At 34.1% G+C, this 27,697-nt stretch overlaps 1 protein-coding gene across 1 annotated transcript; it reads right to left on the bottom strand.

Annotated features, from left to right (window-relative positions):
• Window positions 1-520: 520 nt before the first annotated feature.
• Window positions 521-27,467, bottom strand: FANCB (FA complementation group B). The gene is made up of 9 exons (XM_079123140.1): window positions 27,373-27,467; window positions 18,708-19,725; window positions 15,932-16,069; window positions 15,136-15,228; window positions 9,736-9,864; window positions 7,467-7,630; window positions 2,181-2,611; window positions 1,834-2,071; window positions 521-1,357 (listed from the first exon to the last, which is right to left on the bottom strand). The coding sequence occupies exons 2-9, from the start codon at window positions 19,653-19,655 to the stop codon at window positions 916-918; spliced, it is 2,583 nt and encodes an 860-aa protein (XP_078979266.1). The 5' UTR covers window positions 19,656-19,725; window positions 27,373-27,467; the 3' UTR covers window positions 521-915.
• Window positions 27,468-27,697: the final 230 nt, after the last annotated feature.

The raw sequence follows: 27,697 nt of genomic DNA, 5'->3' as shown, positions 1-27,697 counted from the left end.
CTAAGGAACACCATATTCTTTAAATTATTTTAGTTACAACTTTATATTTTACCTTTGCCTAGAGTTGGAATTTCAGATGACTTAAAAGCATTTTCAATTTTATTTTTAATAGTGGCCTGTGAGGTATACTTAGCCTTTTGAAAGGGATGTGCTTTTTAGAAAAATGCCCTAAAATTTTTACATTCCTATAGACTCACACAATTTCAGAGCAGGTCTCTAATAAAATTTAAATTAACCAGTGTTTCAAAAACTAGTCTCACTCAGACACTCTGCCATTTGACTTCCTACAGAAGCTTAATATTTATAGGAACTTGTGAATCCTCACAGTCTTGCTTAATTTATTCATTTGAAGTTGTTTTTTACACGCTAGGTTTTACTAAGCAGAATATTAGCAAAGAATTTTTTTAAAGATTTAGATCAAAATTCTATTATAGCATTTCTGTCTTCACTTCAGTGGTGAATATAATATAGGATTTCTCAACCTCTGCATTATTGACATTTTGGGCTGGATAATTATTTGCCCACAGTACCCCTACATATCCCTAGAAGGTAAAGGAGGTTAAGGATGGTGCTAAAACTCCTACTATATGCACAGGACAGCTCCCCAATACAAAGAATTATCCAGCCACAATACCCCAGTATTAGTTTCGTCTTGGTTTTTATGATTGTCCACATAATATCCTACCCCACAACTTCTGACAACCAGAAAAACACACTTTCAGACACAGTTAAATGTTCCTTGCAATGGAAGGTGAGAACAAAGGAAAGTAAAACAGCCCCACTTGAAAACTGCTACTCCACAAGGAATACTATTATATGCATCATCAAAACTAAAAGAACTGCAATGAGCCTCAATATTTTTACAAAGGGGGCATACAAAGCAGAATGAAAATTGATGGGAGAGAAAACACAATTTCAAATATGATCACGCTGAAATTGTGATTGTAAACTGGTCAGTTTCTCTGCACAGAGGTCTGATTGCAACTGAATCTCAACTAATTTTAAAGTCATCTCTCTATAAAGGACACCACTCACTTTTAGGTTCCTTTCCAACATTTTCTTCTTTTCTCGCTGAACTTCTTCTCTGTACAAATGGATATTTTCCTTCTTGTCTGATGAAGCAGTCATGACACTACTCTTTCCTGTGTTTGCTTCACCCATCTGTACAAAGTTGCTTTCAACCTTAGCTAAAGCAGAAGAAGAAAGAGAACCAAGGGTAACCAGTTCCTTCTCCAAAGTCAATGCCAAACGATCAATTAGGAAATCCTCATTTCCTAATTTTAAATTTTTGAAGGAACAATTCATAGGGAGAACTCTGATGAGATTACGAAGGCACTGGAACAAAACTGTTTGATTCCTAAAATAAAAACCAAATATGATATTACAAAGCAGTCACTTATAGCATATTGTAGTAATCAACTGATATTCATTTATACACTACAATGATGAATAGAATCAAAAAAGCATGCAATCATTGATAAAATTCAGACTGCAGCAAATACACACACACAACTAATTTGGTTCATATTATTAACCACTTCCTGATTAAACTTATTTTAAACATTAAGATCAGTATATTTTTAAAAAATCTCACTATGAAGAGGTAAAAGGAAATCTTAAAACAATTACTAGACTCTTTAAAAAGTCAATAACAAACAAAACTAAAGCAGAGATCTTCAGTTTCTAACTGAAGTTACACCTGTCTATTCACTATATACCAGGACATGGCCTTGACACATCCCACAGTAGCACAGAACTCTACAAGAGGAAAGCTGTTAGACCATGCGGTCACCACACTCACATACACTAACACTCCAACTTAATGTGCATTACCTGGAATAGACTGTTAAAGTGCCTTCAAATGGGGTTCTTTGTTTCCAGTTGAAGAGTGTCCCATAGAAACTTCTTGGCCTTTTACAAAAACACATTTCTGGAAATTCTTTGATTACTTCACATTTCATGTGTTCTAAGAGCCACATCTTCATTGAATTCAGGGAATAGCCAGGTGAGATGACTTGAAAACAAGATTTGTGCAATGTTGTAAGAAGTGCAAAAAGATCTTCCATGTCCTCTACAAGAAAAATGTCACAATTTCTATCGTTAAACTGTTCATTATCAAATAAATCCTTCTTAAAATTTTCTGATTCAATTAAGTTTCTGATTAAAAAGTGCCAACAAACCTATCGGTTTCTTCTTTGGAAATGTCATTAAGTATTTCCCACTTGAAAGATCTTCTAGACTTAAAAAAAGTCTGCCACATGGAATATAACGATCTTTAGGACAGCTACCATTTTCTTTCTCCCTAATGTGTAGCAGCACAACACAACAAAATTTATTGAATGCTAAAAGTGGTGAAAGAGACGTTATAGCAGTAATTGTCTCTACATATGTTTTCATATATGGTTGTTCACAAGCAAATCTTCCTTCTTCCTTACTATCAGAGGTCAACTTGATCTTTTTGGCTTCTGATCCTATTTCATGTGGCATCAAGTGTGGTGCTGGGAAAGAATCTGTACTCAATTTAATCACTCTATTTTCACACTTAATAAGCCGAAAGCTAGAGCTGTAGGCTTGCTCCATTATCAGTGATAAAGTCACTTCATTGAGGGACCTGTAAAAAATATAAGTTTGGTTAATTCTACCAACTCATTTTTTAAAATCCATCACCTCATTTTTAAAAATCAAATAAAAGATTAGACACCATACAAATGACAAAAATGTTTATTCTCTTCTTTCGTAGGAAACATAATTTCAAAGGTAAAATATATCACAGTTAACAATACACATTTTTTTTAAAGGTCCTGTACCATACCTTCTAAAACAGGCCGGCAAAACCACTGGAAATATGTTAGATTTATAGAAAATTGTTTTTCCTTCTTTCTTTCTTTCTTTCTTTCTTTCTTTCTTTCTTTCTTTCTTTCTTTCTTTCTTCCTTCCTCTCTCTCTCTCTCCCTCCCTCCCCCCCTCTCTCTTTCTTTTCTCTCTCTTTTCTCTCTCTCCCTCCCTCCCTCCCTCCCCCCCCCCCTCTCTATTTTTCTCTCTCTTTCTCTCTCTCTCTCTCTCTTTCTTTCTTTCTTTCTTTCTTTGTTTCTTGTACTAAGGACTGAATCCAGGAATGCTTTACCACTGAGTTATATCCCCAGCACCTTTTACTTCTGATTTTGAGACAGGGTCTCCCTGAGTTGTCCAGGCTATCCTCAAACATGTGGTCCTCCTGCCTTAGCCTCCCAAGTCATTAGGATTATAGGTGTGTGCTATGGCACCCCACAATTGGAAAATAATTTTTAAAGGTAAAGAATGGTACAATAATGCCTGGATTTTATTTTTGAAGTAGGATTTTCCATTCAAACTTTTCAAAGAAGAAAAAAAAAAAAACTACTCATTTTCCAGAGTTTATTTTGGTAATAATTTAGATTTCAAATACATCTAAAATAAAAATTGCACTTTATATTCCCATAAATTACTTGAATAATATCTGCTTTTAATACAGAATATTGCTGGTTTCTCAGCAATTCTTCCCAGATTTACATTTCTAACAACTTATAACTATGATATAGGCGTATTTTAATACATTCAACATTGCCAACATTACCAAATAAAACAGGTGAGAATGATAATACAATCAATAAGATGACTTTAACACACAAGAATTTCACTGTATATCTAGCGGGTTATAATAAGGATTACAAAAAAAATGTTGAAACTTGTAACAATCATATTGTTGGTACTGTTATTCTGTGAATATTGCCATATAGACTGTGGAATGAAACAAGTAATTATGTTGGTACAAACTGAGAACTGGGATTTTCAGCAATGGAAAAAAGACATGGATGCAAGACTAGTGGTGATAAGTAAATATCTTGAACTTCTTAGTATAATTGGAAACACTGGCATGAATTTATGCTGTTTTATCATGGACAAAAAAAAAAGAATCACAACCAACCAAACAATGACAACAAAAAATCTCCCTCTGCCCACTAAAAAGGTCTAGAAAAAATGCACTCAGGAGCAAATGAACACCTTTTATGTCTAAACTCTGGTTTCTATATTACAAACTCTATTTGAGGGTATAGCTAAATAACTGATGAGAGGTTTCTCTATAGAAATATCCCAGCTAATAAAAAGACAATAATAGAATCAGAAAATCATCATACTGGAAATTCCAGTAAAACAATGATCACCAATAGCTAATATCACAAAATGAAAAGATCCAACTTTATATACCTCCTGATGCAAAAAAGCAACATTATCTATTAAGTATTCTCTCAATGAAATTCAAGTATCAATCTGATCCAGGCTCTAGATTTAACTGCCACTTTAGAGGAAATACAGGAGACAGAGAAACATGTGAAGCAATAACACAGGATGAAATCAGCAAGATCTTGTCTACAGAACTTCACAGAGCCTATTGCTTGATTTTTTCAAACTACATAAGAGAAACACATACAAAAAAAAAAGAAAATGGCACATATAGATTACGAGGAACTGGAAAATATCAGTCAAGTTCAATTTATAGATCTTATTTGGATATGAAAAAAATTTTGATAGAGACAACTAGGAAATTTTAATGTTTACTGGGAAAATTACTGGTAATTTCTGAGGGGGATTATATACATATTCTAAGCTCTTATTTTTTAGATACATACACTAGAATAGTTACAGGTGAAATAAAATGATATCTTTGGGGCTGAGGATACAGCTCAGTTGGTAGAGTACTGCCTCACATGCACAAGGTGCTGGGTTCAAGCCCCAGCACCAAAAAAAAAAAAAAAAAAAGCCTTTGATTGTTCAAAATAATAGGGGTAAGAAGAGAATAGAAGTATAGATGGAACAAGACTAGCAATGAGTTGAGCAATGCTGAAGCTCAATGACTGGTAGATGGGGTTTACTGTATTTTTCTTTCAGTATGTTTGAAATTTCTTACATATAAAAACATTTTTAAAGTAATTTTGTTTACCATATTATTAAGGAAATAAAAGGCAAGTGAAAATATAAGAAGCAATAAAAAATAATGAGCCAGATCTGAAGATGAGCAAATAACTTAAGATAAATGCAAATAATAATAAAAATTAGAAATTTATTGATGAGATTAAGTAGCTGAATAGAGAGAACTAAAGATAAAATTAGTAAGCACAATATAGAACAGAAGAAACTTAGGATTCATACTGAGAAATGAACAGAAAATATGAAAGAGAAGTTAAGAGATACAGAGCATAGAATTAGCAGACCTAACAGGACTTCCTGGACTAAGAGGAAACCCATGAGAAAAAAAAGTAAAAGGAAATTGGGAGGCATCAATATTTGAAAAGGTAATAACTAAGAATCTCTTGAGTTGCCAAAAAAATTAAAAATCATTTCTTGGAGTCAAGAAATTCTAAGACCCAAAGAAGAATAAAATCAATATCTGCATCTAATCACATCACAGTGAAATAGTTAATAACAGAATGAGCCCAAAGAAAGTAGAAGAAAATAATAAAAGATAAGAAATTAATAAACAGGAAACACAATCAAAGATTGGCATAAAAATTTTTAAGAGACTAATAAAATGAATTTCTAACAAAATTAATCAAGAAAAAAAGAGACACAAGTTTTGGAATGAAAAAAAGACTGACAATGTGCTTGATAAATATCTGAATATCTTGGTAACAACATACTAATAAATATGATGACTTTGGTGAAATGGACAAATTACTAGGAAAATATAAGCAAAATGCATTTAAGAATACATAAAATCCGAATGATCCCATTAACTCTTTAAAAAACTGAATCAGTAGCTAAAAAACATCTCATAGGGGCGGGAGATATAGCTCAGTTGGTAGAGTGCTTGCCGCGCATGCACAAGGCCCTGAATTCAATTCCCAGCACTGCAAAAAAACAACATCTCATGAAGAAAATGGCCAGGTTTCTACTGCTTTCCAGGTCAGTACAAGCAAATATCAAAGCACAGATAATTCTGAATTGACACAAACTATTCCACAAAGCAGAAGAAAAGAAAATAATCCTTATCTCATTTATAAACTAGTATAAATCCAGGCACAGTGGTGCACACCTGTGATCCCAGCTACTCAGAAGGCTGAGGAGGGATGATCACTTGAGCTCCTGAATCCATGAGACCATCTCAGACAACACAGTGACACCCTATCACAGACAAAAATAAATGAATAAATACAGTATAGCATAAGCTGGGCATGGTAGCATATTCCTGGAGTCACAGCTACTTAGGAGGGTGAGAAGGGAGGATCACTTGAGTCCAGGAGTTCTAGGCCAGCCTGAGCAACACAGCAAGACCTCCAACACAAAACGAACAAGTATATCCTTAATACTAAAACCAAGCAAGTATTGTTTAGGAAAATTTCAAGCCAATTTCACTCATGAATAAAAATGCAAATATTCTTGACTGAACATTAACAAACCAAATATACCAGTGTACCAAATGATAGAATAAATTTGGGTTTATCTCAGTAACACAAAATGGGTTTTATAATAGAAAATTGCTCAATACAACTCACCACATTAAAGAAGAGACAAAAAACTCCATATGATCAACCAGCCCAAAACACCTTAGAAATTCACAGAAACAAGAACAAATCCATATCTCAACTCCACTAGGTAAGTAATGTAAATGTCCTACTGTGTTGAGCTGCTCATATATACTGACATGCTCTCTCCAACTACTACAAGGCACTACTTGGTCTCTTTCTACTTGCATATTTGGGGTTTAAATGTGGCACTACAATGCTTATATTTAGTCTATTTTATCTCAAAAGTTCTTTGCTAGTCTGCAGACAACACAGACATTACTTCCCTATACATGATCTCAAAGAGAAAAATTCCTGTATTATCAGAAACTTCTGTTACTTAACTAAATTTTCACCAATCCATGTTAGTCAATAGTTTCTAAATGTTCCCAATACTTCCAAATGTTTTGATAGAAAGCTCTGAATATTATTTAATTATTTCCTACCCTGAGACTACAACTTCTTGGTTTTGTAAATATCACTTTCTTCATGTTATTAACATCAATGCGTTTGTGTAAAAGAGATACTTCTACAGCTATATTGGCCAAGAGACATATGATTATTGAGCACTAGAAATGGAGCTAGTCCGAACTAAAATGTGATATAAATATAAAAACTTGAGGGCTGGGGAGATAGCTCAGCTGGTAGAGTGCTTGCCTCGCAAGCACAAGGCCCCGAGTTCAATCCCCAGTACCGCAAAAAAAAAAAAAAAAAAAACTTGATATGAAAAAATAAACCTAAAATATCTCATTAACAATTTTTATATTGATTACATGTTGAAATGATAATATTTGGGATATACTAAGTTAAATAAAACATCATTAAAATTAATCCCATCTGCTTTTATTTACACTTTTTAATATGGCTACTAGAACAGTTAAATTGCATGTGGCTTACATTAATTGGACAGTGCTGGTCGAAAGCGTTATCATGTCAGAATTTACTTACAGCTTCAAAGATGACATTTTCACTCCAACAACTAAGCTATCATCCATGACACGATACCATATCTTCTCTACTAGCTGTTCTGAATCTTGAAAATTGTCTGGTAGCTTTTCATCAAAGGCATGAACACAGTTTTCTTCTTTACCACAAAAAGGAACAAGATATCCCTTATATAAAAATATGTTTAAATAACTGATTAGGAAAAGTATCAAATGTAGCAAAACTAAAATAATGTAAATCAGCTTTTGGTCAGGTCTTCTTGTCTTATTTTATAATAAATCATAATGTACCATATTATATATTACACATAATTTACTAAAATAAAATACATAAAACATAAAATTAATTATCTATTCTGATCAAGAAGCACGGACTGACAGGAACAAGATGAGTTATTCGACACAGAACCAGCAGGTATGTCAGTCTGACAATATGTACCCTAGGTATACCAAAAACAATCCAAAATCTTAGCAACTTGCACTTAGCTGGTAACTATAGACTTTTGTGTTAATAAAACCAATTAAACTGATCTTTGGACTATTTACAGATTGTTAAAATTTATTCTTAAAAGTCCAGGCCATGCTCAGTAATTTCTGCACACACGAGCATTTATAATAACAATAGAAATAGTAGTAATGATAACAACATATATTATTGACTATTTATGTCAGGCACTGTTCTAAATGTCACTAATGTATCAATTCATTCATCCCTTACAATAACTCTAGTGTCCTTTGTCAGTTGTATTGTTGTCTACATTTTACAGATAAGGAAAATGAAGCACAGAGAAGTTAAGTATCTTGCCAGAGGTAACACAGCAAGCAAGTGGCAGAGCTGGGTTTGTACTAAGGCATACTAGTTCCAAAGCCTGTGCTCTAACTTAGCCTACTCTCTCTCTATGTGATAATTACTGAAAAAAAAGATATGGGCACTTACAGCACAATAGTGCACTAACATGTTTCTACTGGCTTTGGCCAGCAGCTGTGAGATCTGTGGCAGGTTATTCATCTGAAACCTGAGGAAACTGTTACTACCTTCCAGTCTTGTTTTTAAAATTAACAATGTAAACAGCCCAAAATAGGGCCTTGAACATAGTGGTTTCAATTCATTTCTAAACATTCTTTCTTTGTAATACTAGCAAAATTGATGCAGTAGCTGAGAAGGGAATGGGGACTCAATTTTAACAAGGACTTTTGTGAGATCTCCCAGGAAATTAGAACAGTGATAAAGAAATACAACACGATGTGCTTTTCTTATGTTTTTTACATTAACAGGATCATATTTTGGACCAAACCCCTCATATTGCTAAGACTGAAATGCAGGCAGGGGACATAAGAATGCCAATATAGGGACTGCAGTTGTGGCTCAGTGGTAGAGTGCTTGCCTAGCATGTGAGGCACAGGATTAGATCCTCAGCACCACATATAAATAAATAAATTAAATAAAGGTATTGTGTCCATCTACAACTAAAAAAAAAGGATGGGCAATATAGAGGAAGTCAGGGCAAGGCACAAGAGTGCACTTGAGAAAATAAAAATGCCACATTAAGTTTCTCTATGTAATTATACATTCTGGTCTTTCTCTGTATGTAATTAATATGCATAAACACTGCTTTTATAAAGTCTGAATAGTTTTAACTAACTTTTGACATTACTATAACAGCATAAGGAACTGCAAGGTACCTGAAGAAGTTCATATGATGGTCCGCCACAAAAAAAAAAGTAAAATTATAAACTGTAGATAGAAGGACTAAGGAAACCCAGCAATTTAAGGGTATTTACTAGATAGAGGAATAAATACCCTTAGAAGTGAACAAGGCAACTGACTGAAAGAACAATCATCATGCTAATGATGAAATTATGTCATCACTAATATAAGGTTAAATAATGCTCAGTATTCTATTTACAAATCCAGGAAATATTTACTTATGAGTAATTCCTATCTAAATCATATAAATAAAAAAGTCAATAGTTAAATCTTTTTTAATCAACAGAACTTGTTCCTTAAGGTTTCTGATAACTGAAATTTAATTTAATTAACCAAGATTTAATATCCTATAGGATTGCATGCAAATAGGTAAAATATTGGCTCCTGAATCAAATATTTTTCAATGTCATAAAAGTCCACCAGTATAATCCCTGAAACATTTGTTCTTGATCCACTGAGCAGTATTTTCTAATATATTCCAATATTCCAATTTAAATAACTCTTCAACAGCTTGCTTGCAGATTTTTGATGCATAAAGTGATAAAATGGCCATGATTAATTTTACCTCCTCTGCACTTGATGTACTATCATCTTTCCCTTGAACCATATTTATTAAAGCTTTCCAAGATTTTGAAATAATTTTCTCCTTAAGCAAGAGATGCTGCTGTAATTCCTGAACAGAAGCCAAACCAACCTGTAAAGTAGAAAGAAAAATAGTTGCCAGAGTCATAATTTCAAATGAAACCAGGCATACCATTAATTCAGGAAGTACTTTCTCCAAATGTGCTTTTCAATTCATTTTTCTATGGAAAAGCAGGGAATATTTCTCAGAGCAAAAATTTTTATTTATAGATTTTAAGACTGATTACAAAAAAGTATTTTTTCTTTCAAAGGAAAATATAGCAAATAACTGCAATATAGAGTTTATGTATCAAACTGAGAATGCCAACCTATTAGCATCCATTTTAGTATTAAGTAACTAAGAATCAATATGGATAAGAATCAAATTCTGTGAACACTCTCACCCTCATCAAAAACATTTTTCTTGTTGAAATAATTTGTTTCAAAAACTAAGCATCCATATAAGCAAAGACATCATGAATAGAAATGATCACTATGAATATGATAGTTTGAAACCCTCTGTTCATATAATTTTTACAACAAAATTTTAAAGATGACATGCTATAAGTTTATTTTTATGTCATGTAACAGCCCTGACATGTTATAAGTTTATTTTTATGTCAATAAACTCACTGCAATGATCTACTCTCCTGGAAAAAAAATACTGAAAATTACTGAAAAAAATAATACAAATGTAGGTCTGAACTGGGCACAGAGCAACACATTCCTTTTATTATACCAGATAAATAGATTTCAGCACTAAGGATGAAACATTCATGGAATAGATTGTGCTGCTGAAAATTTAAAGAGTTGCCATTGAACTGATAGAAGTTGTTTCATTTCAGATGGATATCTGAAGCTGTTTAAGTATTAATCTAGCTTTTAATAAAACATATTTCTATATTTAAAAAACAAAATGCATTCCTCTTCTGGATTCCTTAAACTTTCAGGCAAGCCAATTTTACTTTTATCAATGAATATAAGTTGGAAGGTGAAGACTAAATTAATTCTATATCTCACCTCATTGCACAAAGTATATAAAGTGTCTAATATCTTAAACTTCTAATATTTTACACTACTCTTGTTGACCTAGTTCTGTGAGCTACACATCTTTCACAGTGCATCACTCATTCACTCAGTAATTCATGACTTGTATAGAAGATGTACTCATCAGAGATATATAGCCAAATCTGAATTGCTGGATGGGTATGGAGTAGAAGGAAGGATTATGTGTACAGATTGAAAATGAACCCTCAGAATACTAGCTTTGGTTTCTTGCCCTTTCTCTCTTCAGTATGTTCCCTGCTCCAGGATTAAATAGTGAATCACAAGACTTGTTAGATAATTTATGTTATGAAGTTTTATTATAAAACTACAGAAATATGTAAGAAATTTAAACAATATAAAAGTATGCCTCACCTCCTCTTCTTAGACACACAAACCTAGATACATAGTCAACAGATGGTTTACCTTTCCAACACATTTTCATGTTACATGTTATATGTTAAGGAATGTGTTCTTTCTCTTCCTCACAAACAAAAAACCCACCAAAAACCCAATAAAGGAGCACATGCACTGGACGACACTGAACCTGGCTTTTTGTTCTTCATTGTGAGCTCTATCAAACACAGTAGAAGAGTACACAATACAAAAGAGTACACAGATTAATAATGAAGCCAACACCCACATAAAAACACCCATGTCAAAAAACAGCACTCCACAAGCTGCCTGTAAGCCCTCCATGGTCACAAACTTCTTTTCTTCCCTGGAGCAACACTACACTGGCCCTTTTAAAATAACTTCCTTATCTTCATAATTTTAACACATTTGTATGAATTCCTAAGGAACATTTTTAGTTTTTTTGTGTTTTGTTTCTGGACTTTTTATGAATGATTTTAGAGTTGACCATGTTGTTACTAGTAAATATAGATCATTCCTTCCATCTTATGACTATGATTTACATCTCTGTTCTGTTGGTACACATTTGGGTTACACACAGTTGTGGAAAATTACAACCAATGCTACTAGCAATGTCCCTGTCCATGTTCACAAGTCTCTCCAAGGTCCTGGTCTCTCCATTTCCCCTCCAATAATTCATTGGAAAATAAATTCCATGGGAGAAAGAATAGTACAATGGACTCTAGCTCTAGCTCTGCAAGCCACTTAACCTTTCTGCTTCTTTGTTTCCTCATGTACAAAATGGGGGTATGGAAAATTTGCTAACCTCTTAAATGGCTACCACCATTAGAACTTCAATATCCACACTGACAGCTGCTATGAATACATGGATTCTTAAAAAGGACACTACACTCTCTTTATCCCCCATCTCCACTTGTCCCTGCTTTCCCTTTCCTTTATTTAACCTTTTATAGTTTCCTTGTCTTTGTGAGATTTTTTTGGATAATTTTTCTAATACATTCTGATTCACTAAATTTTTTTGCATTTCTTTCAATTCTTTAATTATTAGTTATCTGTTGAGCTTGAGTTGGAAAAAACAGATTTGGTTATTTTCTGTGAGTAATTACTTGTGATGCCTTGTTTTTATGTGCTCTTATTCTATGAGTGGCTCATTTTCTTTGAAAAAAATAAAATAAAATGTGAGATTTCTATGAGGCCTGGGATAAACATGTATTTCTAGAGAGGTATATTTATTTTTGCCAAGAGCATGGGGCATCACTGTCACTGATGAAGGCTTGAATATGTTCCCAGGGCAAAAGAAGCATCAATATTTTGCTTATTTCTCTGGATTCCAGACTTGAAATTTTGGTTTGATAATTTATTCTTATACTGTCAGGTTTTTAGAACTTTTAACAAACTTAAAAATTTTTTCATCTATTATTTTAAGTTGTTTTTAATCGGAAGAGTTGGCCTGCTTCATAAATCAAACCTCTTATAAAGACATGCTTTCATAAACTACCCTATTATGGCATCATTTCTAAATCAGTATAAAAATATCTTATTCTTCTTGGCACCTATATAATATTCCATTTCTCATGTACATCATGATTTATTCACCATAATCCTTAAAGGTGTGCATTTACACTTTGACCACTCTTGTTATTTATAAACACTACATAAACATACTTATAAAATCATCTTGGGGCTAGAGCTGTTGCTCAGTGGTAAATTGTGTGCTTAGCATGCATAAGGCCCTTGGTTCAATCCCTAATGCCACACCAAAAAATTTCATGTTCATCCTTAGGTTTTCTAGAAGTGAAACTATGATAGTAAAAAGACACATGTGATTCACATTTTAATATCTATAACAAGTTTCCCCCTAAGAAGGTAGGGCTACTTTACATTCCCAACAATTCTATATAAGAAGGCACATTTATATTAAAGAAAATATCCCTTGTCATTTATTACAATTTTTTCCCACAACTTTTCTTTTTATTTACTTTGCTCAGGGTGCGAAAGTTTGTAATATATCAATCTCTTCCTTTATGGTTCTACTTCCATTATACTGTTTTATTTATCTACTGTTCACATTCTTATCTGTGTTTAATAAGCATTTAGTAAATTCACTTTAATAACTGAAAAAGCTATGAAAAAAATTTAAAAGGGCCTGTAAAGTACAAATATTTACTGTCTAGAAAGTCTGCCAATCCCAGGGATAAAGAAAAACTTAATGGACACCATAAAGAAACAGACAAATCCAAAAAGAGTGACTACTGGCCTGGCCTCCTTATTAGAGTCATTTAAAAAGTGGGGAGGATAGAAGGGGATATTATTCTACATGAAAAGACCAAGAAGAGATATGATGACCAAATGTAGGGATAAACTGATTGGATTCTGAAAAAAGGATATATAAAAAACATGCTTATAACAACTAAATACATTTCAACATGGGCTAAATCAATAAGATTTAGAGATTAAGATTCATTTTCTTTTCTTTTCTTTTTTATTTTTGGTACCAGGGATTGAATCCAGGGGTGCTTAAACACTGAGCCACATCCCCAGCCCTACTTTGTATTTTATTTAGAGATAGGGTCTCACTTAGTTGCTTAGGGTCCTGCTAAATTGCTGAGGCTGGCTTTGAACTCATGATCTTCCTGTCTCAGCCTCCCAAACCACTACGATTACAAGCATGTGCCACCACACCCAGCAAGATTAAGTTTCTATTATGATAATGATATTGTGGTTACATAGGAGATTGTCCTTATTTTTAGAAGATTCTTGCTGAAATACTTTGGAGTGAAGTATTTTAACATTTACAATTTTCAAAAGATTCTACAAATATGTATACACACACATAAAGAGGAGGCAAATATGATTTTAAAGAGTAATAAAAGAGCTAGGCACAGTGGCACACGCCTGCAGTCCTAGCTACTGAGGAGGCTAAGGAAGACTGTTTTCAGCCCAAGAGTTCAAGGACAAGCTGGGTAAAGAGCAAAACACCACCTCAAAACATTAAAAAATATAGTCGAATCTACATGGGGACTACAGGGTTAAACATCATTCTTCAAACTTTTTTATATATTTACATGCTATTTTATACATTTAAAAATATATTTATATACATAAACAAAAATGCAGGTTAAAACATTCATCTTATAATCACATTTCTGTGTAAATTGCATCAAGTCATAATAAAACTATTAGAATATAAACATGAACATGTTAAAATTGGTTATTTTACATAGGTACCTGTTAGTTTCTGTTTAGTATTTCTTTGCAGTCTCAGTGTTTTATGGAGGATGTATATTCAGGAGAAAAACAGAATTTGTAGAGAATTTTTTACAGAAAACATGAGGGTACACTGCTCATGTCAAATAATTTGTTATAATTTATCCTATTTGGTACCCCTCTCTCCAAAAGAGATACTGTGGTATACCAATTCTATAGGCCAGAAAGAATGTTTTCAAAAGTGAGCCTCTTATATTGTCTCATGAGGCTTATTAAATCTACCCAATCTTACTCTAAAGAGATGTCATTTTTAGATGTCATATTTGTAAGTAATGCTACGATAGCTTTTACACAGGTGCCAAAAAGGTAAAGATCCTTTGAAATACCATTTTCCCCAAGTGCTGAGCTGTTTACACTTTAAACATGTTTCTTTCAGTGTTCTTTCCTTAACAGAATAGCATTCATCAAAAATCAAAAGTAGAATGAAGGGAAGGGAAGGAAAAGGAGAGACAGTGGAATGAACTGGACATCACTTTCCTATGTTCATATATGAATACATGCCCAGTGAAACTCCACATCATATACAAACATGAGAATGGGAAGTTATACTCCATGTATGCATAATATGTCAAAATAAATACACTCTGCTGTCATGTATATCTAAAAAGAATAAATATTAAAAAAAAAACAAAAGCAAAAAACAAATACAGACACTAACTTTTAATCTTTTTTCCAGTGCTGGAATCGCCAAATAACAATGTTCCGGTTCATCTTCAAATAAATCATCTTCATTACGATTCAATGGATCACTCTAAAAAAAATTTTTAAAAACCCTTAGAACTAAAATTTTGAAATAAAATTGAAAATTTTAAGATTAACAAAATATAATTAAAGTTTATCCACTAAAATATTACCCTCAATTTTATGAAAGGCAAATTATATTCCCATATCTTCTTGTAACTAGATAAAATTACTATGTCTATTACTATTACCACTTAAAATACTGCTTTAAAAGTATTGGATTATTAGTTTTCTATTACTTTAACTAGAGAAAATAAAAATTATCTTCATCTTACAAGTAAAAAAAAATCTGAGGTTTGGAAAGATTTTCCACAGATCTGAAACTGCAGAGTTATAATTTCACGTTCAAGACTTCAAGATACTCTGAACTGTTACTTCTTTTAAAATGCAGTTTTACTTCATTTTACTCCTTAATACGGTATTGTGCTTATTGTTATAAAAATTGATTTTCCAGAAGCAACAAAATTAACTTATAATATTAAAATCACCTGAATGACATCAGATATACCATATTCCAAATTTACATATACTCAATTTGTATAATATTTGTTGAGAGATTTAATGCATAGATTTAAAAGATTCAATCTATGAATTTTTAAAATTCAAAAGTATAACTATAAAAGCACAGATACTTAAATGGTGGGTCAAACGCACTTAAGTACTCAAAATTTCTTAATATAGCTCTTAAAATAACATATAACAAAAGAACTTACTGAATAATTTATTTTGTCAAGATTTGTTATTTTAAATGAGTTCAAGGAGTCCTTAAAAAGGAGAAGTACTTGTTCAGTTCCAGTTCCAATAAAGTCATCTATCAATACAGAGGTAAGTTTTTCCCACTTAGCAGCAATCTGAGAGAAAGTACACATTAAAAGAAGAATAGAGAAGAAAAAAATCAGATGTGAAATAAACAAGCCCTTTTGTTTCATGTAGTAATTTGTTATCCCCAATTTTATAAATGAGTAATGAAAATGGTAGTGTAAAAACTAAAATAAAATAGATACTACAGGATCAGAAAGCACAAGGAATTAAGACAACTTTATAAATACCAAGATACTTACATTTAATACTTTATTAATGTTTGTCCAGGGACTGTCACATTCCTGATTTCTCTGTGAAAATCTTATTGTAAGTTATTATAAATTCTAACACTTCTCATAACTAAATCTTTTGGAAATCGTAACATTTATCAAGAGTAAAACTCTAGTGAAGATTCTTTATCAAGGCAAATTTATGGAAAACCCTCATTCCCATAAGCCTTAGTGTATGTGTATCTAGGATAAGAACAATTACCCAAGAAATTCAGTTAAATTCAGTAACTGGTGCTACTAGTACACATTCAAAGTAGAATACCTTAAAAGAGCATCAAGATGAACTTATTAGCTTAAACCCTGGGGAAGGGAGGCAGAGCTATTATCAGGGGAACACAAAGGTAAACACCCATAACAGTGGGTCACCTAGAAGCATCCTGCCTACTGGAATGATTTGGCCAGTTTATATTAGAACAGGAGGCCCCAAATCTGAAGAAGAGAACAGCTACTTAAAGGTCCATAAAGCTGAAAGCCTCCAGACTGATCCCTTGGAAAATTAACACCATGAAGATGAGACTCCCCTTTCTCCCTGAGGCAGAAATGCTAACAGTTCCACTCAGAATCTAGGAGCAGAGGCACATCTAGATGATACATGATGATGGTTTGTATTAGGGTAGAATGTTAAGTAAGGCTGTTCAATCTGTACAACCAAATATCAATCTTGGTCCTCTTGGGATAATTTCTAAAGCTATGATTCTTCATTTGTGCAAGAAGACTGTTTATTTGTAAACCCAGAACCCTCCCAAGGTTATCATGGAGCATAATGAACTTTAGGAAGAAGCATTAGTGATAAGAATGTGCTCAGCATGCAACCACCAGAGAGCTGGCACGCATGAATACACACACATTTGTAATCTATACCTTGAGAAAGTTGCTATCCAGTACAAACACAGGTGAGCCACGAATGCATAACACACATAATTTTTAACTTTCTAGGAGCAGTGAAAAGGTGAAATGAATTTTAATATACAGTCACCCCTCAATATTGATGGAACACTGGTTCCTAGACTCACCACACATACCAAAATCTGTGGATGTTTAGATCCTTTATTTTAAATGTTGTAGTATTAGCATATAATCCACCCACATTTTCCCATATACTTTAATTCATCTCTATCTTACTAATTATACCTAATATTATGTAAATGCTATATAATTGTGATTATACTGTATTACTTAGGGAATATACAAAAAAAGTTTGTACATTTTTGGGACAGACATCATTTTTTTTCAAATATTTTAAATATGCAGTTGGTCAAACTCATGGATGTAGAACCCCCAGAGGGCTAACTGCCTTTAACCTAATATCTCCAAAATACTCCTACTTTAATTCAATGTAGTTAATTTTTAAAATTGAGATTTTTTTTTTTTACCAAATCTGAAATCTCATATATATTTGACATTTGTAACACATTTTAATCCAGTCCAGCCACATTTTAAGCACTAAATAACATATGTGGCTAGTGGCTACCATATCAGACACACAGATCTTTTCCTATTGACAACATACCAATATCTACTTCAGGTATATCTGACAATGAACTCAGTTTTGAAATGCCTGCTACAAACATTCTTGTCAAAACTTGCAGAGACAATTTCTCTTGAGAGAAAGACTGAGAACAGAAAAGCTAATTAGTATCCTCTAGACTCAGCTATTTCAAGTCCTATCACTGGATTAAACATACCTAGGACTTTAATGAAGAACTGATCTGGGAGCACATTAACCTTGATTTTCATCATTTACTCAGAGTTATGCTTGTTTGTATTTTACCTATCTTTGTAAGCTGCCTTAATTCCTTCTTGGAAGGAGGTAGTAAAAGAATGGATAGAGGGATACATAGTCAATCAAAAGGAAGACTGTTTCTGGGGAAAAAACTGCTATCAAAGACATCATCTCATTATTAAATAAGGTATTCATTTTATTATCCAAAACCTCTTACATAATACCACAAACAGTAAACTCCTTTCAGAACTCAATTTTAGAAAAAAATTTCCCTTTCAGAATTTTCAATCACAAAACCATCATATTTACTTTTTTGTCTTACGTGGTAAGTAGCAGTGATCAAATGCAATTATTGTATTTCCCTTAACCTAGGTTTTCTGACATGATTATATTAATAAAAGTTAGAAATAGTTATGTTAAAAGACAAAGAAATACATAATCATTATAGTTATGTATTTATGTATTTCCAAACTCATAATGGCAAGACAAAAAATTATCAGGTAGTATTCAGCTAACTTTAAAAAAAAAGAACAATGTGACACTTAATTACATTTTAAGGGCAGAACTACAAAAATTGACTTAGCTAATAAAACTCCAGGGTGAACTCCATGAAGCACAGAAATGCTTAAAAGGTACCAGACCACCAACTGAATTATTAGAGATTAAACACTGTACCTGAAAGTTCTTTTTCCAAACAGCACAAGCATCATTGGACCTAAATGATACAATGAAAAAGAGGTTCCCTTCACCCGAATTCAGAAGTTGAACAGCACAAGGATCTCCAAATGGAAGCTGACACAAACGTTTAGGAGTTCCATTTTGGAATGAAATCAGCTGATTTTTTCGAGTTAGGGCAATCAGAGATATTCTGAACTGGTTGTTGACAATCTCAGTTTCACAGACATGCACACAAGTTACCACACTGCTATAAGCAGGAGGAATAATATAAGTATCACTTAATACTTCTTGACTTTCAAGAGAATATACACAAAATTTGGTATTCTGAATTGCAAAATCTGATTCTGAAGGCTTTTGGTTGCATTCTTTCTCAGATGAATCACATTCTGTTAGTCCCAATAACACTATACCTAGATTTTCAATCTCGCCTGCCCACTCAATAGAGGAAAAGTTAACCAACACACTCATAACTTTGCGAGTGTGGGAGGAGATACAGTACAATGTGTTGACATATTGCCATAAAACTAAAGGGCCATTAAGAACCCTTATGCTCTCCTTCAACTCATGGGCTAGTTTAAAAGTCAAATGCTTTTCAAATTTATTGTTACTGTGAAGACACAGTAGAAAATATTTGAAAATGTTATTTTTATTGCTTTGTATCAAAATGTAAGGGAGGTTAATTCCAGTTCTGAAATCTGACACACAATTGCAACATATAATTTTTAAATGAGAGTATTCTTTCCTCATGCTAAAGAACCCGGTGGACTTCAGAACAAATGTTCTTGTTTCTCTATCAAACACCATTCTTTTGACATGCAATATGGATATTTTTGCAGGCCCTTTATCTGCAAGATTTCCTTGAGACAACTGAAAAACAAGGACTTCTCCATTGTAACACAAGAGCCTCTCTTGTTCTTTAGATGACATGGCTTGTTTACTAGGCATTCCACAATATCAAGTCTTTGTGCTGATCCAATTTTTGAATGCAAATTGATTCCAGTTGATGCTTTTAATCCTAAAAAATAAATGAGAAAAACTGCCATGAAGTAGGCAGAGTTGAAAAGAAAACACATTTCTGTTAGAAAATTATCACACAGGCAACCATAAATTTCACTAAGCATTTTTTAGCTTTTTATACTACATACTTTCATGACAATGTCACACTTGGCAGAAAAGAAAATCCCCAATAATATTTCTATACATCCTGTAAAAAGTTTGCTAGAATGTTAATAACTAATCAAAAAAAGATACCTGAATGTGTTAATAGCACATATTTAAAGGTTTACATGCTCTATTAAAAGTGACTTCAGACATTCTTTCTGGCTCAGGGAATTTCTTAAGGGTTCTACTTCTCTCTCTGTTTTAAACCTACCAACTCTCTTCTATTTTCACCTTAGCCCATATAGAATGACAAGTCAGTTAATCAATAGTTTAATTGTCATGAAGCTCTGGCTCTATCAAAATATGGTGATTCCCAAATTAGACTTCCCACAGTCCAGGTACTTGGGCTCCTGCTTCCTGAAGACAAAGAGCCTATACAGGATCTATGACAAAAATAAAACCCCAGAAAGAAAACGGGAGAGACTAAAGCAAGGCTGAAAAAATATAAGAAATTAATCTTACTTTACAAACAATGAATTTTTATTACCTAAAGAAGTCATTATTCTCATTCAAAGTAGGGAAAAATTGAGGATTAATACAATTTATTATAATGGATAGAATTATTAATCATTCTTGCTTCCTATATGCCAGGTACAATATAGGCACTATTTAATGCTTACAACTATTCTTTTAAAATAAGTGTTCCACTGGGCATGGTGGTGCACACCTGTAATCCCAGCAGCTCGGGATGGTGAGGCAGGAGGATCACAAGTCCAAAGTTAGCCTCAGCAACTTCACAAGGCCCTAAGTAACTCAGTGAGACCGTTGTCTATAAATAAAGTATAAAAAAAAAAGTCTGGGAATGTGGCTCAGTGGTTAACTACCTCTAGGTTCAATCTCTGGTACCAAAAAAATAAATAAAATAAGGATTCTGTCTGAAGAGAGAGTCTACAGAATGGGAGAAAATCTTTGCTGTCTTCACTTCAGACAGAGCATTAGCCAGGATAAAGAACTCAAAAAACTTAACACCAAAAAAACAAATAACCCAATTAATAAATGGGCTAAGGAACTGAACAGGTACTTCACAGAAGAAATAGGAATGGTCAATAAATTATATGAAAAAATGCTCAACATCTCTAGCAATTAGAGAAATGCAAATTAAAACTACACTGAAATTCCATCTCATTATCAGAATGGCAATTATCAAGAATACAAGTAACAATAAACGGCGAGAATGTAGGGAAAAAGGTATACTCAAACATTGTTGGTGGAATTGCAAATTGATGCAACCACTCTAGAAAGCAGTAGATTCCTCAGAAAACTTGAAATTGAACCGCCTCGCCATTTGACCCAGTTATCCTATTCCTCAGTATATACCCAAAGGACTTAAAATCAGCATACTACAACAATGCAGCCATATCAACATTTATAGCAGCTCAATTCACAATAGCTAAGCTGTGGAGCCAACCTAGATGCCCCTCAACAGAGGAATGGATAAAGAAAATGTGGTATATATACACAATGGAATATTATTCAGTCATAAAAAAGAATGACTTTATGACTTTTGTTGGTAAATGGATGGATCTGGAGACTATCATCCTAAGTGAAATAAGCCAATTCCAAAAAACAAAGGTCAAATGTTCTCTCTGATATGCAGATACTAACACACAACAAACTGGGAGGAGGGAAGAATAGAAGTTCAATGAAAGAGACAAAGGGAAATGAAAAGAAGGGAGAGGAGATGGGAATAGGAAAGACAGCAGAATGAATCAGACATAACTTTCCTATGTTCATATATGAGTACACCACCAGTGAAACTCCACATCATGTACAACCACAAGAATGGGATCCTAATTATAATTAAGTTATACTTCAAGTATGTATTTGTCAAAATACACTCTACTGTCATGTATATCTAAAAAGAACAATTTTTTTTAAATAAAATTTAAAAAAATAAGTATTCTGCTGGGTGTGGTGGTACACCTGTGATCTCAGCAGCTCAGGAGGCTAAAGCAGGAGGATGGCAAGTTCAAAGCCAGTCTCAGCAATTTAGCAAGTCCCTAAGCAACTGAGTGACACACTCTCTCAAAATCAAAAAATAAAATAAAAAGGGCTGGGAATTTGGCTCAGTAGTTGAATGCCCCTGGGTTCAATTCCCAGTACCAAAAATAAAATAAAATAAGTATTCTTATTATCTTTTTTTGAATACAAACAACTTATTTTAATGAAGATAAGGCAACTTCCCAAGGTTGCAACAAGGATTCACAGTTACAATACTAATCAGCAATGCTGCTAGACTTAGAAAAAAGGCCCTCTGACTCCTGAGTCTACACTTTTAACTACCACATTGACCTGGCATCCATTTTCTTCTTCTGAACAAACTGGTTATAAAGAGAAGGTAACTGGAGAGAATTAGTTAAATACAATAAAAATCAAAAGAACACCACCTAAATTGAACACATATTTCTTAAAAAAGGATGTTCTCTCTTTTTTCAGTATGTGGCTACACATACTGAATCACTCCTTTGATAGTGTTTAAAAGCACTAGTGAATGCTTACCATATACTAAGCAGAAAAAGCTTAGAGAGTCAGTATGAATCTGGGTCTTCCTATTGCTAGATGTGTGATTTGGGGCAAGTTACTTAACCCCTTCATTCCTCACAAGCACATCTGTATAAAGGAGTATAATAATAATATCTACCTAGCCAGGTGCAATAGCGCATGCCTGTAATCCCAGAGGCTGGGTAGGCTGAGGCAGGAGGATCGTGAGTTCAAAGAAAGCCTTGGCAACTCAGCAAGATCCCATCTCTAAATAAAATAACCAAAAAGAACATATAAAAAATTAAAATGTAAAAAAAGGTGGGGGTTGGGGATGTGGTTCAATGGTTAAATCCTCTGGGTTCAATCTCCAGTACCAAAAAAAAAAAAAAAAAAAAAAAAAAAAAAAAAAAAAAAAAAAAAAAAAAAAAAAATTCTACCTCAGAAGGTACTAGAATTAAATACAAAGCACTTGAAATAGAGCCTGTTAAACAGGAAGTACAGTAGTAACCCTAATCATAGGTACTGCAGTTTGTTACTCATGGTCAACTGTGACCTGAATATATTAAGTAGAAAATTCCAGAAACAACTCATTCGTTTTAAATTGTGCACTGTTTTGAGTAAAGTAATAAAATCTCATGCTGTCCCACTCCTTCCTATCTAGGACAAGATGTGAATTATTCCTTTGTCTAGCATGTCTAGATATGTTTCTGACTGTGTGGTTACTTGGTAGCTGTCTCAGTTATCCAAATGCTTATAGTCAAGTAACCCTTATTTCACTTAATAATGACCCCAAAGTTCAAGAGCAGGGATGCAAAGAAGGCACCGGAACATAAAATATGAAGACAGGCTAACTTGGGTACTATATGACAAAGCAGCAAAGCATATGGGAAAAAACATAGTATATATAGAGCTTACTACTACCCATGGTTTTAGGCATTTGCTAGGGATTTTGGAATATATCAGCTGTGTATAAGAGGAAACAACTGTACTCAACAACTGTTAACTGCAAACATCACTATAAGCATCAGCATCATGGCTAGTTCTGGCCCATAGAGTATCTAACCTTCCAAACACTGAAAGAATAGTTACATACTTAAGGATTTGTGGATGAAGAAAGATTCCCCTCCACAATAAATAACTCTACTTCATACCTTTCCCTACTTGTGTACCATTATGTATACCAGGAATTTCAACTGTTTCCAAAACAACTAAAAACTAGATCATTTACAATAGGATTGTTTTTCCTTGAATGAGAAGAAAACTCCAAAAGCTCAAGTTTTATTCATTCATGATAAAAATCTATGAATAGTTCAATTAGAAAAATGCATCATTATAAACCATAACCTAAAATTTAAGTCAATGTAGCCTACATTTTCAGAAAGGACTATGATTTACAGAGGCAATTCTACTTAAAAGTTGATTCAATTAGCATTTATTTTCAAGGTGGAGATGTCCCATCTTATTATCTCATTTCCGAATATATCACTTGTGGTTTTAAAATGTGCTCACAAATTCTTTGTTACAATTTTCATCAAGTATCACTTATTTGCCTCCCTTTGAGGGAGGGCTGGATATTGTGACTTGCTTCTAGGGCAGAAAGAAGGAACTGTGTGACTCCAGGAATGGATCATAAGGAACAATGTTCTTTCTCTTTCACCTCTTAGATCACCTGCACAGAGGGACACCACCTGCCACACAGCAGTCCCATGGAGATATTCACATAGCAAGGAACCGTGGCTTCCTACCAAAAACCAGCAAAGAAATGAGACCTTCTGCCAAAGCCATATGAGTGAGCCTTTTTGAGAGCAGATCCTACAACCCCAGGACAAGACCTGAGCCAGAACCACCCAGATAAGCTGCTCTCAAATTCCTAACACTCAAAAATTAGGAGATAATAAAGATATGCTATTTTAAGTTGCTAAATTTTGGAGTACAGTCAACCCCTGGTATCCATGGGGGACTGCTCACAGGACCTCCAGCAGATACTAAACCCACCAGAGTTCAAGGCCCTTATATAAAATGGCATAGCATTTGCATATATAGTCAGCTCTCTGTATCCATGGGTTCCACATCTGTAAAGTCAACCTACTACAGATCAAAAATATTCCAGAAAAAAACTGAGTCTGTACTATACACATATACCTTTTTTTCTGGCCATTATTCCCTAATGGATAGAGTGTAACACCTATTTATGTAGCATTTACATTGCATGAGGTATTACAAATATTATAAGATCCAGAGGTATTAAAGTAGATGGGTGTGTGTAAATTATATACAAATGCCATGGCATTTAATATAACAGACTTGAGTATTAACAGATATTGGTATCTGTGTGTGAAGGTCCTGTAACCAATCACCCAGGGATACAAGGAATGACTGTAACCTATGTTAATATAAACATAGTAGGGTGGCAAAAACTTATTTCCCTTACCCACTCTTCTCTACTAACCCCCTCTCTCAATGAACACAGTGTTCCTTTTAATGCTTATAAATTCATTTTGGCATTATACATTTCAAAGCTCTAAATAAACTATCATTGTGGTTCAGGAACAACCTATAAGAGCAATATAATATCTGCATATGAAATCCAAAAAAGTCTGTAAGAAACCATTATCAATTGTAAGCAAGGAAAAATATCTTCAGAAAGAGACGTAGAATTAAGATGCCCAACCAAAAACAGCACCTACTAATACTGAACACAATCTTATGAACATAATGTTGACAGATACCTTTTACCCATATATATGGCATTGTTAAGTAAATTAAGCTGTTTACCAAATATGTTCACCATTAAAATGGTTTTCCCTTTATTAACCATTTCTTGGGAATTTACCCAGAATTGATCTCCCCTTTTCCTTTCCCAGCATTATCTAACATGCCTAAAATATCCGTGTATGTGGGGGAATGGTGATTTACTAAGTTAAAGAATTAAACATTAAATTAAAGAAGGAGCTCTACATCATACTAAGAACTTCTAACTTTCTCCTATAAACAACGATAATCCTTTGAAAGACTTCAAATTCAGAAACCACAAAATTGTATTGCTGTGTTATAAAGACGTTGGTGACAGTGTTGAAGATGTGAATGAAGTTATAATGGAAACAAAGCTAACAATTAGGAGATAATTATGAGTAATTAATAAAAGGGAGAGATGACTTTGGAATATAAACTGGCAGTAAACCAAAATGCATATATACAACTATTTTAATTTCTAGATACAAATCCAGGGAAATAATATCACATATGAATAAGGATGTTGCTCTAGAATGTGTCCACTGCACTATAATTTGTAATATAAAAAAGTAAAAGGTACGTGTGCTGTGGTGACACAAACTTGTTTCCAGCAACTCAGATGATTGAGGCAGGAAGATCCCAAGTTCCAGGAAACTGGAACAACTTGGTAAGACTCAGTCTCCAAATAAAATAAAAATTAGGATATGGCTCAGTGGTAGAGTGCTTATCTAGCACACCTGAAGCCCTGGGTTCAATTCCCAATACCACAAAACAGAAAAAAAGAAGGAAAATTTTTGATTACCATCAATAGGACAATGAATAAATACAGATGGCTTATTGCACAATCATTAAAACGAATGCATTAAAACTGTTTATGGTCAATTACATTTTTAAAATAAATTTAAAAAGAAACTGCAGACAAGATATACTGTAGTATTTATAGAAATGAAAAATATATGAAACAGTATTATATACTTTTTGTTTTAAAATTGCTATATTCTTTAAGTGTTTTCTCTAGGAATAGTGGCAGGGAGTTCTTTATTTTCCTCATAGAGAGTGCCAGATACTGTTCTAAGCACTTTGGATTAGTCATTTACTCCTCATGACATCCTTATGCCATAGGAAATATTACTATCTCATTTTAAAGATGAGAAACTGATGCACAGAATTTCAGGATATTCCCAAAGGCCTACAGATAAAAAGTGCCAAAGCTAAGACTCAAACCCAGGTAGTGTGGTCCAAAATATAAAAGCAAAACTAAACAGTTTATGCCACATGTTGAATGGCTGGTGATTCCAGACAAGGGGATGGATGTCAGAGTCTGGTAGTGGAACCAGAAGGAGACTTCAGTTATAACTAAATTCATTTATTTATTTAGTGGTGCAGGAAGTGGAACCCAGGGCCTCCAGCAAGCTAAACAAGTGTTTTACCACTGAGCTACATTCCAGCTGAAATAGTCTTTACAAATGTATTCAAACCATTTTTACACAATGTGTTTGATTTTTTTTTTTCCCAGAAAAGAATGTAAATATAAGAAACAGTCTGGGGCAAAAGACTCTGAAGTACCATATTAAAATGGGTGACTATGGATGATGCAAATATGGGGGACTGTTCTTACAACTTCTTTGTTGTTTTCAGTACCTTTGAAGTTTTAAGAAAGGCAATATTGTATGCACAATGATTTCCTTTCAATTATAGGTTTTTAATTAAGGAAACTAAAATTTGTTCTAGTACTTCATAAATCCAAACCTTTCTCAAACCTTGGCACTACTTATGTTTTGTGCTGGCTAGTCATTGTCTTTTATCCTGTGCATTGCAAGATATTTGGCAGCGTCCCTGGCTTCTGCCCCCCTGGAAACCAGTAGCATCAGCTTCCCCGAGTAGTGAGAGTTGTGACAACCACAAATGTCTCCAGAAATTGCCAAATGTCCCCTAAGTGGCAGAACCGCCCACCTCTCCCGCTGAAAACTACTTTAATTAAATCGAAAATGTTTTTCACTTTTTACTTTACATAACTGAGTCTAAAGATTTCAACGATAATTTTTCTTTTAAGTATCTCACACTCCAAATAGGACGGATGTTGAAGGAATGAAGAAAGTTTTCAGATAAATAATACCAGAATAGAGCAAGCACTTAAAATCCAGTCCTTCCACTGAAAACAGTCCTAGGCCCCGGGACGCCAGTTTCCTTCCTGCTCTCCCGCACAGTGAAGGCAAGAGGTGCAGGTCCAGTCGGCCTCCCACAACGCGAAGATGGGAGGGACGGAAAGGAGTAGACCCTACCTTACCTTAACTAAGGCACGTTCACCAAGACCCACGCAGGCTCAGCGTCCCAAGGTTCCAAACCTCCCGCCAGCGCGCTGCATTCTGGGACAGCCCGCGCGGAGGCTGCGTGGAATACAGAGGAGGCGGAGCGTACCAAGTGGGCTGGGAGACGGTTGCCATGGGAGGTTGAGGAGGCGGAACCTCCAGGGAGTGTTGTGAAAGCGAATGGCCAGCCAAGCTCCCCAGGGCGGAGCCGGCGGGGGCAGCGCCACAGATCTAGCTGCTGGCGGGGGCGGGACCGCAGTGCGGGGGGACGTCGGGGGTGGGGCTCGAGCGAGAAGCGAATGG

The sequence above is a fragment of the Sciurus vulgaris genome (assembly GCF_902686455.1).
Source record: "Sciurus vulgaris genome assembly, chromosome: X".
Lineage (NCBI taxonomy): Eukaryota > Metazoa > Chordata > Mammalia > Rodentia > Sciuridae > Sciurus > Sciurus vulgaris.
Note: the sequence above shows the minus strand (reverse complement) of the source record. Positions and strands in the feature narration are given on the sequence as shown.